The 14,625-nt window shown below is 40.3% G+C and overlaps 1 protein-coding gene across 1 annotated transcript in view; it reads left to right on the forward strand.

Annotated features, from left to right (window-relative positions):
* AP1S3 (adaptor related protein complex 1 subunit sigma 3) overlaps window positions 1-14,625 on the forward strand; it is an 83,534-nt gene that overhangs the window by 57,301 nt on the left and 11,608 nt on the right. Inside the window, exons 2-3 of the mRNA XM_003925476.4 lie at window positions 5,006-5,184; window positions 7,189-7,297. Of these exons, the coding sequence (XP_003925525.1) occupies window positions 5,006-5,184; window positions 7,189-7,297 (288 nt within the window). The remainder of the gene's footprint in view (window positions 1-5,005; window positions 5,185-7,188; window positions 7,298-14,625) is intronic.

A 14,625-nucleotide genomic window follows, 5' to 3' on the forward strand; every position in this document is an offset into this window, starting at 1 on the left:
AAAATGGCAGCTGACAGAAGTGGCCCCTTTGGAGGTGTGGATGGATGGAGGTCTTGGTGGAAATAGGTGCCCATGTTGTGCCAAGCATTTGGGCCAAGTATAAGAAGTCACCATGCTTCATTGGATGTTACAGCTGTTGCTGAAGTTGGGGTCTCCCGGGAGAGTCCCTTCATTATTCCTTTTGTCCCAATAATATTATTGAAAGAGAATGCTAGAGTGTCATTTTCTGAAGTCAGATGAACTTGTTTATGACATCGACTTGCATTTAAGTTGGCTCTTGGCAAATATTGAAAAACTCTTCCCAGGTCCTTTTTTTCTACTCTCAAGCGAATCCTAATCAAAAATGGTATTTTTTTCATTAACCTTTTGAAAAGTATTATTCAAATGTGCCCTGAATGACTAAACTGATAAACTGGATAAAATTAATTGCTGGAGGTGATGAAGTCTTGTGAATCATTACAATCCATTCCACCAGTCTGTTCAAGGTACCTCATTAAATCTAAAGAGGTAACAGACTCAACACAAGCCCAGTTCTCAAGCAAAGGAGAACTTGAGAGGTCTAAATTTTTGAACGCTGTCTCATGCAGTGCAATTATTGGATATGCTTGAATCTAGTTATTGCTGTTTTTGACTCTGGAATGCATAGTTGCGTTTTATATGGGCTTACTGGGTGTATTATGTTCCTGATCATCCTTTCTTCTTGAATTTGTAAGAATGAAACATTGCTCTTTGTTCATTGTTCTACACTGTTGATCCTTGTTTAAGAAGGCAGGCATCTGATCCTCAGATAAGTTTGCATCACAGAGCAACTAGCAAAGCATCCAGCATTAAACCCAGCAATAGTTACACCTCTCAATAGAACTTCCAAGGTTGATCTAGGTGCCCTGGATTAAAAGTAACATTTGGCCTATGGAGAATTCCCAGAGGATGCTCAACAATGATGATTATGAGATCTGAAAATAGAACCAATAAAGAGAAAACATAAGACCTGGTTTATTTCCTCCGGAAGGAAAATGCTAAAAGAAGACTTAAAGACGGCAGGGCACAGTGGCTCATGGCTGTAATCCCAGCACTTTGGGAGGCCGAGGCAGGCTGATCGCCAGAGGTCAGGAGTTCAAGACCAGCCTGGCCAACATGGCAAAACCCTGTCTCTACTAAAAATACAAAAATTAGCCAGGCATGGTGGCGGCTGTTTGTAATCCTAGCTATGCTGGGAGGCTGAGGTAGGAGAATCACTTGAACCTGGGAAGTGGGGGTTGCAGTGAGCTGAGATGCTGAGATGGCACCACTGCACTCCAGCCTGAGCAGCAGAGTGAGACTCTGTTTCAAAAAGAAAAAAAAAAAAAAAAAAAAAAAAGAAGACTTAAAGGCTATCTCCAAATCTGTGAAGTTAGTTTTTCTTCCAAAGATACTTGATACATTCTCTTTTTATATAATCTGTGGATAAAATCAGGGAAAACTGGTTTAAATTAAAACAGAAGAGATTTAGGTTAGATGGAAGAAGAAAAATTTCTAGCAGAAAATGCAAGTAAACAGCAAGCAAATGTGTGGACTTCATTTACCTAGTAAAAATCTGACTATTCACTAGGCATTGGATTGAATAATCTTACACACTGTGATGATGCAATGCTGAGCCTTATTCTTTTGAGATCCTATAATCATTCAATTTTATGCTCTTAGAGTATCAATCACTTTATTGATATCTTCTTGGAAGCAAAAATACCCTTCTCAATACAGTTATCAGAAGGTAGTAACTGTGTTTGATTATCGAATTTGATTATTATTATTTCAAATAGAGATGGGATCTTGCTCTGTTGCTCAGGCTGCTCTCAAACTCCTGGACTCAAGCAATCCTCCTTCCTCAGCCTTCCAACATTATAGGATTACAGGCATAAGCCACCACACCTGGCCAAGATTATTGAATTGTTTATACCTGTGTTATAGTGGAACAGGTATTCAAGAAAATGCTAATAAAGGTGATTTTTCTTAAAGCTGCTGATGAGGAGGGCTTTTCAACTTGGTTTTTCATCAACTGTGATGTCTTGGTCCTCATATCATTGTTATAATGGATGTTGCTTTTCTAAGATTACCTATTCACTATTCACAATAGAAAGACATGGAATAAACCTACATGTCTGTCAGTGGTGGAATGGATAAAGAAAACATGGCAATATACATATATTCCACAGAATACTACACAGCATAAAAAAGAACAAAATCTTGTCCTTTGCAGCAGCATGGGTGCAGCTGGAGGTTATTATCCTAAGTGAATTAACACAGGAACAGAAAACCAAATAGTGCATGTTCTCACAAGTGGGAGCTAAACACTGGATGGTTATGGCTGTAAAAATGGCAACAATACACACTGGGAACTACTAGATGGGGAAGAAGGGGGCGGGGGCAGGGCTGAGAAACTGACTTAGGTACTATACTCAGTGCCTGGTTTGACAGGATCAGTTGTACCCAAAACCTCAGCATCACGCAATATACCCATGTGACAAAAATCACACATACACTCCCTGAATCTAACACAGAAATTGAAATTATTAAAAAACTAATCTGTAGTTACCAGGAAAAAAATAATGAACTATTAAGAACCTCAAGCTGGTCTTGGTGGCTCATGCCTGTAATCACAACACTCTGGGAGACCGAGGCAGGAGAATTGCTTGAGGCTAGGAGTTCGAGACCAGTCTGGGCAACATAGGGAGACCTTGTTTCTACAACAAAATTTAAAAAGTATTAGCTGGGCATGGTGGCACATACTTATAATCCCAGAACTTTGGGAGGCCAAGGCGAGGGGGGGATCACTTGAGCCTGGGAGGTTGAGGCTGCGGTGACCTATGATCATGTCACTGCACTCCAAAAGAAGACCTCATATTCTGTAGGCTTGAGATTGAGACAAGTCTGGACAACATAGGGAGACCTCATCTCTACAAAAATAAAAAATAAAAAAAATATTAGCCAGGCGTTGTGGTGCGTGCCTGTGGTCTCAGCTACTGGGGAGGCTGAGGTGGGAGGATCACCTGAGCCTGGGAGGTTGAGGCTGCAGTGAGCTATGATCATGCCACTGCACTCCAAGAGACCTCAAATTCTAGGTGGGTGCAGTTAGGGGGAGATCAGAGTAAAAAGCATGGTTTCATTTGACTCTCAGATGTTGCCACCTAGTGAGTTGTAATGGTTTATGTTGTGACATTTACTTTTTAACAGAGTAGAATCTTTTATATGTAAAATGTTTTATTAAAATCTAATAACTTTTTGTTCTCAGTATATATAATTTCCTTCATGACACAATTAACTGAAACAATGCACTTTAAAAAAACAAAACAAAACAAAAACTGAATACAATAAATTATGTTTCTAAACCTGATCTTCTGATACCATGGATTGAGAAAACAGTTCTCATAAAATAAAGATTAGGCCATCTGACAAGTTCCAAAAATTAAATATACCTACCTCCAAGGATTTTTTTTAAATTTCTTTTTTTTAAAAAAACCACTCTAACAGAGCCTTACAAAATTTAGAGATGGGGTCTCACTGTGTTGCCTAGGCTTGGCTCAGCTCAAACTTTAGGGCTCAAGTGATTATACCACCTTGGCCTCCAAAAGTGTTGGTATTACAGGTGTGAGCCACTGGGCGCTGTCCCTTCTGGGTTCTGAAGTAAATTTCCAGATGTTCCAATGTATTCTGCTTACTTAAAGCTTTTAAAATTCATTACCTTCATTTCAAATATACTTTTCGAAACTTATTTGAAAATAAAATCAGGTTGTTTCCTAGTGTAGCCAATACACTATGTAAACGGTGATGCCAAAGGCAATTTTAACTTGAGGTGGTTGATTCTAAAGCTCTCAGCCAAGTAACCTGCAAAGCGGAGAAAAGAGCTTACGTTTAAGGGTGGGTGCAGTGGCTCATGCCTGCAATCCCAGCATTTTGGGAGGCTGAGGTGGGCCGATCACTTGAGACCAGGAGTTTGAGACCAGCCTGCCCAACATGGGTCAACCCCGTCTTTACTAAAAACACACAAAAAATTAGCTGAGCATGGTGTGTGCACATGTAATCTCTGCTACTTGGGAGGCTGAGGCGTGAAAATCGTTTGAACCTGGGGGGCGGGGGGCGGCAAAGCAAGACTCTGTCTCAAAAACAAACAAACAAAAAGGAGCTTACATTTAAGGCAGAACATGGTTCCCTTCTCACTTTCTCTTTCCCCTTGCTTCAGCCTCACTTCCTTTCCTTCTCCCCTTTATTTCTGTATTATCATTATGTTTCTGTAGTTGAATATGGTGCTGGGAAGTAATTTTTAAAGTAAACCCTTCTATTCTTAAAATTTTATTTTTCTTGTGAAGGAAGAAATTAATGTTTTCAAAACAGAAGTACTATTACTTTCTGGATGTATTTTTCCCTATATGTGTTTATAACATTTAAAAAGAATGAAAATAAAGCCGGGTATGGTGGCTTATGCTTGTAAGCCCAGCACTTTGGGAGGCCGAGGCGGGCAGATCACCTGAGGTCAGGAGTTCGAGATATTCCTGGCCAACATGGAAAAACCCCGTCTCTACTAAAAATACAAAAATTAACCAGGAGTGGTGGGACGTACCTGTAATCTCAGCTACTTGGGAGGCTGAGGCAGGAGAATTGCTTGAACCCAGGAGGCAGAGATTGCAGTAAGCCGAGATCATGCCACTGCACTGCAGCCTGGGCAGCAGAGCAGGACCCTGTCTCAAAAAAAAAAAAAAAAAAAAAAAAAAAAAAAAAAAAAAAAAAAGAATTAAAATAAAAAACTTATCCTATAATAAAAGTAAGCTATGTTTGTGATTTATACATTTCTTTTTTCTCTGATGGGTTCAATACGCTTTGTTGGATGAGCTAGTTTTCATGCTGGTAAGTATTTTTTCATCTGTTCAGAATGATATTTCTTTGTAACTCATCCACTGAATTTCAGTGTCTAAGCAAAATGGTAGAATGACTTGGTTGACCAGGTTCTGTTTTCTGTGTTCTTTGTTTGTTCTAGATACATTTCATATTGCTCTTCAGTCGACAAGGGAAATTACGGCTGCAGAAATGGTACATCACTCTCCCTGACAAAGAGAAGAAGAAGATCACCAGGGAAATTGTTCAGATTATTCTCTCCCGTGGTCATAGGACAAGCAGTTTTATTGACTGGAAGGAGCTAAAACTTGTTTATAAAAGGTGTGAGTAATTTTATGAGAGTTTAATTTCCTAGTCTTGCTTTGGTTTGTTCTAATGGTTGGTTCTAATCCTGAACATTTTAGATTGCTATACCAATTCCATCATTTACTGAAATCTTTGAAGGCTAGGGTCCAGATATTTGTACCAATAGACTAGCTAGAAAATAACTCTCATGTTACCAAAAGAACTTCTAGGTGCAGGATAAATTGTAGGTACTTAAACTACACCTTTATAGTGCACGGATGCATTCAAGAAAAATGGTATGAGCACCTGTTACATTCCTGGTGTTGTTCTTTTTTATTTTTTTGGAGATGGAGTCTCACTCTGTTGTCCAGGCTGGAATGCCATGGCGTAATCTCAGCTCACTGCAACTTCCACCTCCTGGGTTCAAGTGATTCTCTTGCCTCAGCCTCCCAAGTAGCCGGGATTATAGGCATCTGCCACCATGCCTGGCTAATTTATGTAATTTAAGAGAGACAGGGTATTGCCATGTTGCCCAGTCTGGTCACAAATTCTGAGCTCAGGTGATCCATCTACCTAAGTGCTGGGATTACAGGCGTGGGCCACTGCACCTAGCCATTTTTTGGCATGTTCTAATGGCTGCGAATACATCAGTGAACAAGACATACGACATTCCTCCTCTCATGGAGTGTACTTATTTATTTATTATTTTTTGAGATGGAGTCTCGCTTTGTCACCCAGGCTGGAGTGCAGTCGCATGATATTGGCTTACTGCAACCTCTGCCTTCTGGGTTCAAGTGATTCTCCTGCCTCAGCCTCCCTGAGTAGCTGGGAGTACAGGCATGAACCACTATGCCCGGCTACTTTTTGTATTTTTAGTAAAGACAGGGTTTCACCATGTTGGTCAGGCTGGTCTTGAACTCCTGACCTCAGGTGATCTGCCTGCCTTGGCCTTCCAAAGTGCTAGGATTACAGGCGTGAGCCACCACACCCATCCAGAATGTACTTATTTATTAAGTAACCAAATAAAAAATATTGAGTTAGTAACAAGGGTTTTGGAATAAAATGGAGGTTAGCATGACAGAGAGATGGGGATGTGTTCAGTGGGGCATCTCTTGTTATACCTGTTACTTACATTTGTAATGAGTAAATTGAGGACATGAAGAGTTTTGGTAGTCAGTTCCCAGTCACAGTAATTGAGTGTTCATTGGTAGAGCCACGATTCAAATCCAGATCTTTGACTTTGAAGCCTGTATATTCTTTTTTACCACACCTGCTTGCCATGGCAAGACCATACTAGAAAGGACTCTCAATTTATAGATAAGAGAACCAAAGCTGAGAGGTAACATAATTTTGCTCTTGGAGACCCAGGTAATTGATGCCTAAGCCAGGAACGGACCACAGCTGACCAGACCCTGCATCCAATATCCTACTGCAGCTCCTGGAAGGAAAATGCACATTAGAGAGGCTCTTGCAAAGGGTGTTTATAAATCTCATTGGGAAAAACAGAGGTAACCTCTGCAGACTGATATTTAATGGATTAAATTACCAGCAAGTGCCTGCAAAGCTCCTTCTGCTGGGCCCAAGATTGGAGTTTGACAATTTGAGGAGGGGAGGCACACACAGAATGACTGAAGCACATTCATAAGCGGGAGGGTGGGGAGCGTGGACTCCTGAGAGCACTCACTGGTCAGGGCTTTCTGTTTTATAAAAAACAATTGACAAGCTGGAGAGGGGTGTGAAAAGATACCCTGATTACCATGGGCCAAAGGACACTGTCCTCCTGATAATAGCTCTTCAAGGTAAAATTTTGTTGAGAGCCTTTCATGTGTAATTAACAGAAGTAATCCAACCCCCACAGCATTTTTATATATTCCGATTTATATTTCAGGAGGCTACTGAGGGCGGTGAATAATGATTTCATCCTTTGATGGGGAGAGGCTCAGCGGGGAGGAGGTGACTTTGCATATTCATGGGAAAAAAACTGTCTTCAGGTTGCTTAATGTATCATCATATTTCGCTTTTGTTATTTTTCATTTCAAGGTATGCTAGTTTATATTTTTGCTGTGCAGTAGAAAATCAGGACAATGAGCTCTTGACGCTAGAGATTGTGCATCGTTACGTGGAGCTGCTGGACAAATATTTTGGAAATGTAAGTGTGTGCTTGTTGGTTAGGATTAGTAACAATCGTCATCTCAGCTCTTACTTCAGTCTGTTACCCCTTCTCTCCCTCACGTCTAAAATATGAATCGAACTCAAATCAAAGATCACCTTAGTCCCCCTAAGATTAGCATACAAGACCTTTCTCCCTACCTGTGATTCTTTCTAAATAGAGATGGAGTCCCACTATGTTGACAAGGTTGGTCTTGAACTCTTGACCTGAAGCAATTCTCCCACCTCAGCATTCCAAAGAACTAGGTTATAGGCATGAGCTACTGTGCTCGGCCACCCAAAGCTTTCAAGAGATGGATGTATCTTTATCTTACCACAAATACACCAGAGACCTTATTTCAATGAACCAGAAGGTAACTATAAAGGATTTCTTGATATTCTCTCCCTTATTCTTCATTGGCTTTGTCATCTCTTTTCTGTTTTGGCTTTTTATTCTTTCTCTGCTTTTTTTTTCCCCCTAAGCTATAAGTATTCTTAATTATTTATACATAAGAAAAATAGCAACAAACAAAAAACCCGAATTCTTTTCCTTCACATTGCTGTTCAATAATCTTTTTGCATTTTCTGCCAAGTGATATACTATACCAGGTGTTCCAGTCCTCAGAACCCATTCACTACGCAGTGCCTACAGCATGGGTCCATCTTTACTCTCCAAGGAAATCAGCAAGTTACCTTGGAACCCTCCCGTGGGTTTACACCAGCGATTCCTCTTAAGTCTTCACCTGCTTTCGCCTGCCTCTCACTACAGCACTGGACCCTTGCTCACCATGAAGCTTTCTTTAAATTGGCCCCTCTTGATTTTGCCATGACACTGATTTCTGCTGACTCTTGTCCTGTTATTTCTGAAGGCCCCTCCTTGGTTTCTTCCACTCAGCTCCCTTCCTCCACCCATCCCTAAATGCTCTCATCTCTTCCTAACTCTGTGTGTACTGACTCTCGTCCTGGAAATCCCTTACTAAGTGACTCTTGTTGGTGACAGTCTTCACTGGGCTTCTCATGGTCCAGAATCAAACACATTTTCTGAAAACCCATTTGGTTGTGTGACTGGAATTTTTTATGTCCCAGGATCCTTCAGTGTGAAAGGATGCCGCTGCTTTTGTCTTTTTCTGTGCCTTACCAGAATCTGCCTCTATTCAAATTGGGCTGACATTCATTCCCTTCTTTCCACTCTCACTAATATAGGTTCACTTGGGATTTTAATTTTGCTTCTCTCTTAAACATCCTATCTGGATTTTTATGCCTCTGAACTTTTCTCTGTTTGCCCTCTTGCCCTATTAGTTACCATCTTCCTTAAATAAAACCAAATCTAAGTGTGGCATTCCTTCACAGCCACTTGGCATCATGTGCAGTGAATAAAATCAAAGCCCCTAGCCTGGAGTTTAACCTTTCAAAGCATGGATCCCTGATCACTCCTCTAGGCTTGTTGCATTTCCATTTTTATTTATTTATTGAGATGGAGTTTTGCTCTTGTTTCCCAGACTAGAGTGCAATGGCACAATCTCTGCTCACTGCAACCTCCACCTACTGAGTTCAAGTGATTCTCCTGCCTCAGCCTCCTGAGTAGCTAGGATTACAGTTGTCCACCACCACACCCAGCTAATTTTTATGTTTTTAGTAGAGATAGCATTTTACCATGTTGGCCAGGCTAGTCTTGAACTCCTGACCTCAGGTGATCTGCCTGCCTTGGCCTCCCAAAGTGCTGGGATTATAGATGTGAGCCACCATGTCCAGCCTACATGTCCCGTTTTTTATACCTGACAGTTCTTCAGCAACAAGGAATGACTTTGGAGTGTGTCTAACTGGAACCAGATTTACTTGACCACCAAATTGCTAGTCTCTTGAGACCACACCTTGTGACTCATTTTATCCCCTTGCCACTTAACCCGTAATCAGCACTGGGCCAGATTTGATAGCAAATCTTCCAACACATTTAATCAATTTCACAGTCTCAAGAAATAAATCACTGGATTTTGGAAAATGTTTTCTTCTCAGTAACACCCTCTTCCCTATTCCCTTACTCACTGAAGATGTGTGTTAAGTGTTAGGATAATTTGCCTCCAGTAGAGTTTTTCTGTTACTCTCTTTAACGGAATGAGCAGTATTTGCAGTATTGAACGAGTTTTATCAGATTTGTTGCAACACTTTTCATAAGCATGAACACTGGAAAGATTTCTAAAAGAATTTTTCCTCCCTTCCTTTTTTCCCCTTTGGAAATGATGTTTTAAAACCTAAAATGTTGCTTCAGGGATTTCAGGTTGTTGGTCAGTATATAACAGCAATAAGACTAGACCATGTTTTCTTTCTCTTCTTGGTGTACCAAGTTTATTTTCATTTTTTTAAAGGAGAAATTTGCAAATGTATAATAGCATATTTTCAAACATATTATTTAATTTAATGCTTCCTACTATTCAAATTAATCCTCACATTTTTGTACTTTACTTTGAAATAAACTACAGATTTGACCTTGTGTAAGAGCCTGAAGAAGTTTTCCTGAGGTCTGGGCATTCCCGTAACCTGCCTTCCCTTTCTCATTTCTGAACTCTGGTTTGACCTGTTGCATTTTCCTAGATTAAACCAACTCTGATAATGTGAATTGGGGCTGGATTTTGATCTCAATCTATCTGACCAAATTTCAACCAGATGTCTCAGGGCATTCTGCTTCTCAAGAGAACTTGAGTAACCTTCACCAACACTAAGCCCAATTAAATTACAAAGAGCATCAAAATGAATTTCCATTTCTCTAACATTAATTTTCCATTCTATTTTGGTATACCTTTGGAAGTTCTGTCTTTGTCATGTACCCAAATTTAATTTATTAAAAAATTCAATGAATCTTTCATTAAGCTAAGAACAGCTAAGAGCAATTCAAGGCTATATGCCCAGTAGATGTTCAGTTCTTATTAATTAACAGTGATGAGCAAAGACTTCCAATCCTGATTCTCATTGACATCATCTCAGCAATAAAATATTTCTCTTTGGTTTTCTTTTCCTTCTGTATTAATACTAAAGCTTTCCTTGAATTCTGCCCTTATATAATATTATCCAGGGAAAATCTTGGTACTGAGCCTCTCGTATAACACTGGAAAATATTATCTGCTGAAGACAGATGGATCAAAATCTCTGGCTACTAATTTATGTATTTTTTAGCACTTTTTAATTCCAAGGAGATTTACAAGGATTAACTAGTTAATCTTCCGATCTTCAGTAAGTAGCATCAACCCCAATTTATAGAGGCTCAGAGGAAATGCCTTAGAGTCTCATGCCACATAATAGTCTAAGGATTTAGATACCTGCCATATTTCTGCATTATAGACCGTAGTGTGAATTTTTACTGGTGCCCTCAGTATGTGTGGATGTTGATGTCTCAGAGGGCTTTTGAACTTGGTGGAGGGAGTTTTTTGTTTGTTTTTTGCTGTCAGGTGAAGAGCACCATGAATCCCCCAGATGCTGGTACAGGCTCATTCACTCACCAGATCAAGGATTTGGGGCCTGTCATGTGTCTCTGTTTAACAGATGAGAAAAATGACCCTCAAAAAGGTTAAGAGAAGTGTTTACTCTGCTAACCTGATGGGTCTGCTAGAAGGGGTGAAGAGAGAGTGATACTTAATAAACTGTTCATTGCTATGTAGTATAGATTGCATTATAATTATTATTTTATATATAGCTTTATGGTACTTATATAGTTTCTTATTATTTGAAGCATATATTGCATGTAACTTGAAACTTTTTGTATTTACTTTAGAGCATAATTTAATAAGGACAGGTGCCTCTTAGAGTCTGTCCAAAAGGATTTAGTTGGGGAAATGCCAGAAATAATCTCACTGCACCGTGAATTCTGCTGTTAGAGAAGAACCTCAAGCCAAATTGCAGTAAAGCACAAGGCTAGGATGTTGAAGATAAAGTTAAATGATAGTTCCTATCTTTTTAAAGCTTTATTCAGAATCTAGATACACTAGAAAATAAAGAGGCTTATGTGTTTATTAACATGGTGATGGAGGAAGAAGCCAGGGCTATTTGCATAATTCGAAAGAGTGGGGTCACTGGAGCATCGGTGACATATTTTTGTTGTGTTGGGATGACCTCAAGGTGGAATTTATCTTACTTTATTTTATTTTGTTTCTTTTTCCTGAGATGGAGTCTTACTTCGTCACCCAGGCTGGAGTGCAGTCACATGATCTTGCCTCACTGCAACCTCTGCTTTCTAGGTTCAAGCAATTCTCCTGCCTCAGCCTCTCGAGTAGCTGGGATTACAGGCATGTGCCACCATGCCTGGCTAATCTTTTGTAGTTTTAGTAGAGACAGGGTTTCACCATGTTGGCCAGTCTGGTCTGAAATTCTTGACCTCGAGTGATTAGCCTGCCTTGGCATCCCAAAGTGCTGGAATTACAGGCACGAGTAATTAGGCAGTAGCTTTGGAAATCTGAACTGGGACTGGGAACAATGGCTCATGCCTGTAATCTCAGCTCTTTGGGAGGCCAAGGCAGGGGGATCACTTAAGGTCAGGAGTTCAAGACCAGTCTGGCCAACAGGGTGAAACCCCATCTCTACTAAACACACACACACACACACACACACACACACACACACCCGCCACACACACACAATTAGCCAGCCATGGTGGCACATGCCTGTAATCTCAGCTACTCAGGAGGCTGAGGCAGAGGAATTGCTTGAATCCAGGAGGCAGTGAGCTGAGATGGCTTCACTGCACTCCAGCCAGGGCGGCAGAATGAGACTCTGTCTCAAAAAAAAAAAAAAAAAACACAAAAAACAAAATACCTGATTTGGTCTGAGGTCTTCCTGGATGTTTTCTCTCATTCTCAGATGGCAGTAGACTCCAAGAATAACCGTAGGGTAGCACTTTCAAGTGGCTGTATGTGAAATGGTTGCTCAGTTGTAACATTCTCTATGATGCCTACGGAACTTCCATATTCATTTCTCTTATGATCTAAAGATAGTAACTGTAAACTAAGGTGTGTGTGTGTGTGTGTGTGTGTGTGTGTGTGTGTGTGTATTGTGTCTGTAATTCTGCGTACCACCTTACCTTACCCTTATCCCCTGAAACAAGTACAGTAAATCAATTACCCCATGGCTGCTAGAGGACCCAGACCTGGCGTTGTGTCAAAGTGGGATATAAGAAGTTCCTAGAGAATTTTCATTAGTATTTGTCAGGTTTACTTTGCAGGATGTTAATTGCTGGTTTCTCCTAATGAGGCTCCTGTCTGTCTTGGATTCCTGGTCTACGCCTTGAACTCTGACGTTCCTCAGCTTGCTATTGCAACTCCTGACTTCTGCCTTTTCTGACCTCTGGTAACTGCTTTCTTCTCATACCTTCTTTCACGTACATGGATGTCTGATCTATTGTGATTTCTTGTTGTTTCTTTCTATTGATTAAAACTGCAAGAATGATGCAAATTTTTACATAGCCCTCTAGATACACAGTTTTTAAAAATGGGATTGCATTCTACATATTATTCTGCAACTTTCTTTTTTCTCCCCCTTACAAGTCTTAGAGCTCTTGCCATATTTGTGCATGAAATCTACCTCATTCTTTTCAGCTTCTACATAGAAAATACTTGCAACATATACAGCCGCAGGGAAAGCGGATAGTATCTGTGATACAGAAAGTTATTCAAATTTCTAAGACCAATATTACAATAGAGAAAAGCAAAGTCTTTAAGAAGCAATTTAGAGACAAGGCAAGAAATGGAAATGGCCAGTGCACATATAGTAAGATGTACAGTCTCACTAATAAGCAGGGAAATGCAAATTCAATTAATGTTCATCTGAAAATTTAGAGACTATCCATTGCTGGAGATGGTATAGATAAGTAGGTCATTACTCTTACCGTTAGTGAAATTTTTAAGTTTTATAGCGTATTTTGGAGGACCAAATTTTAGTATTTATTAATTTTAAATGTACAAATCCTTTGACCCAACAATTCTCCAAGGAATTTATTCCTATGCTATCCTCAAATTAGCATGCAATGCTATAGATGGACAACAAAAATTATGGCAGCATCATTTAGAATAAAAATTGGAAACAGCCCAATGTCTGCCCATATCTATAAAGGAACTGCTTAAATAAACTATGATATACCCCAGTATGGCACATGGAAATTCTGTGTGGAAGTTGGATTCATTTGGCTCTGTCTACTTAAACCATGTTCTCTGTGGAGTCTGCTTGTTTATTGACCTAACTTGTAAATATATGGAGGAATTTGCTAAAATATTGACATCTATTTCATGCAAAGTTATAGCATTCAGTACAACCATAGAATTTTATCTAGGATGCCATTAATCTCTAGCATATTAGAAACAAGGCCTATATTTATTTATTTTTGAGATGGAGTGTTGCTCTGTCACCCAGGCTGGAGTACACTGGCACAGTCTTGGCTCACTACGACCTCTGCCTCCTGGATTCAAGCAATTCTCCTGCCTCAGCCTCCTGAGTAGCTGTGATTACAGGTGTGCACCACCATGCCCAGCTAATTTTTGTATTTTCAGTGGAGATGGGATTTCACCATGTTGTCTCAAACTCCTAATCTCAGGTGATCCACCCGCCTCAGCGTCCCAAAGTGCTGGAATTACAGGCGTGAGCCACTGTGCCCTAACAAGGCCTCTATTTAATCTTCCTCATTCATTTATCTTGCAAGCATATTTTTGTGTCTTACAATGTGCCAGAAACCGGGGATATAAAGATGATGAAGACAAAGTTTCTACCCTGAACTCACCATACGGGGGAGTGGTTAGTAATCAATAAGCATAAACTAGTGCACGGAAGATGTCTGTGAGAACCCACAGGAAGTGGTGTGAAATCTGAATGAGGAAAAGGGGATGTGGGGAATTACCATGTGCCTAACTTTTGAATTTGGCCTTGAAAAAAATGAGTTTGATTTGCCAGCAGGAGAATAAAGAAAAGGACATTTGAAGAAGTGATCCTAGAATTGTTGGAATGTGCAAAGGGCAAAGGCACAAAAAACCCACCGTGACATTGTGAGTTTGTGGCATGTGTGTCAGATGCATGGCTGAGCACTGGTGCAGGAAATCAGACAACAGGGCCTAGGCTGGTAGAGATTCCTATATGCCTTTGTCCTGAACATAAGACCTTACACAAGAGAGGCATAACATCAGCATTTTTTTTGACAGTCTCACTCTGTCACGTACGCTGGAGTGCTATGACATGATCTCTGCTCACTGCAACCTCTGCCTTCTGGGTCTGAGCAATTCTCCTGTCTCAGCCTCCCAAGTAGCTGGGATTACAGGCGCCCGCCACCACGCCCAGCTAATTTTTTATAGTTTTAGTAGG

This window comes from Saimiri boliviensis, chromosome 5 (genome assembly GCF_048565385.1).
Source record: "Saimiri boliviensis isolate mSaiBol1 chromosome 5, mSaiBol1.pri, whole genome shotgun sequence".
In the NCBI taxonomy this organism is placed as follows: domain Eukaryota; kingdom Metazoa; phylum Chordata; class Mammalia; order Primates; family Cebidae; genus Saimiri; species Saimiri boliviensis.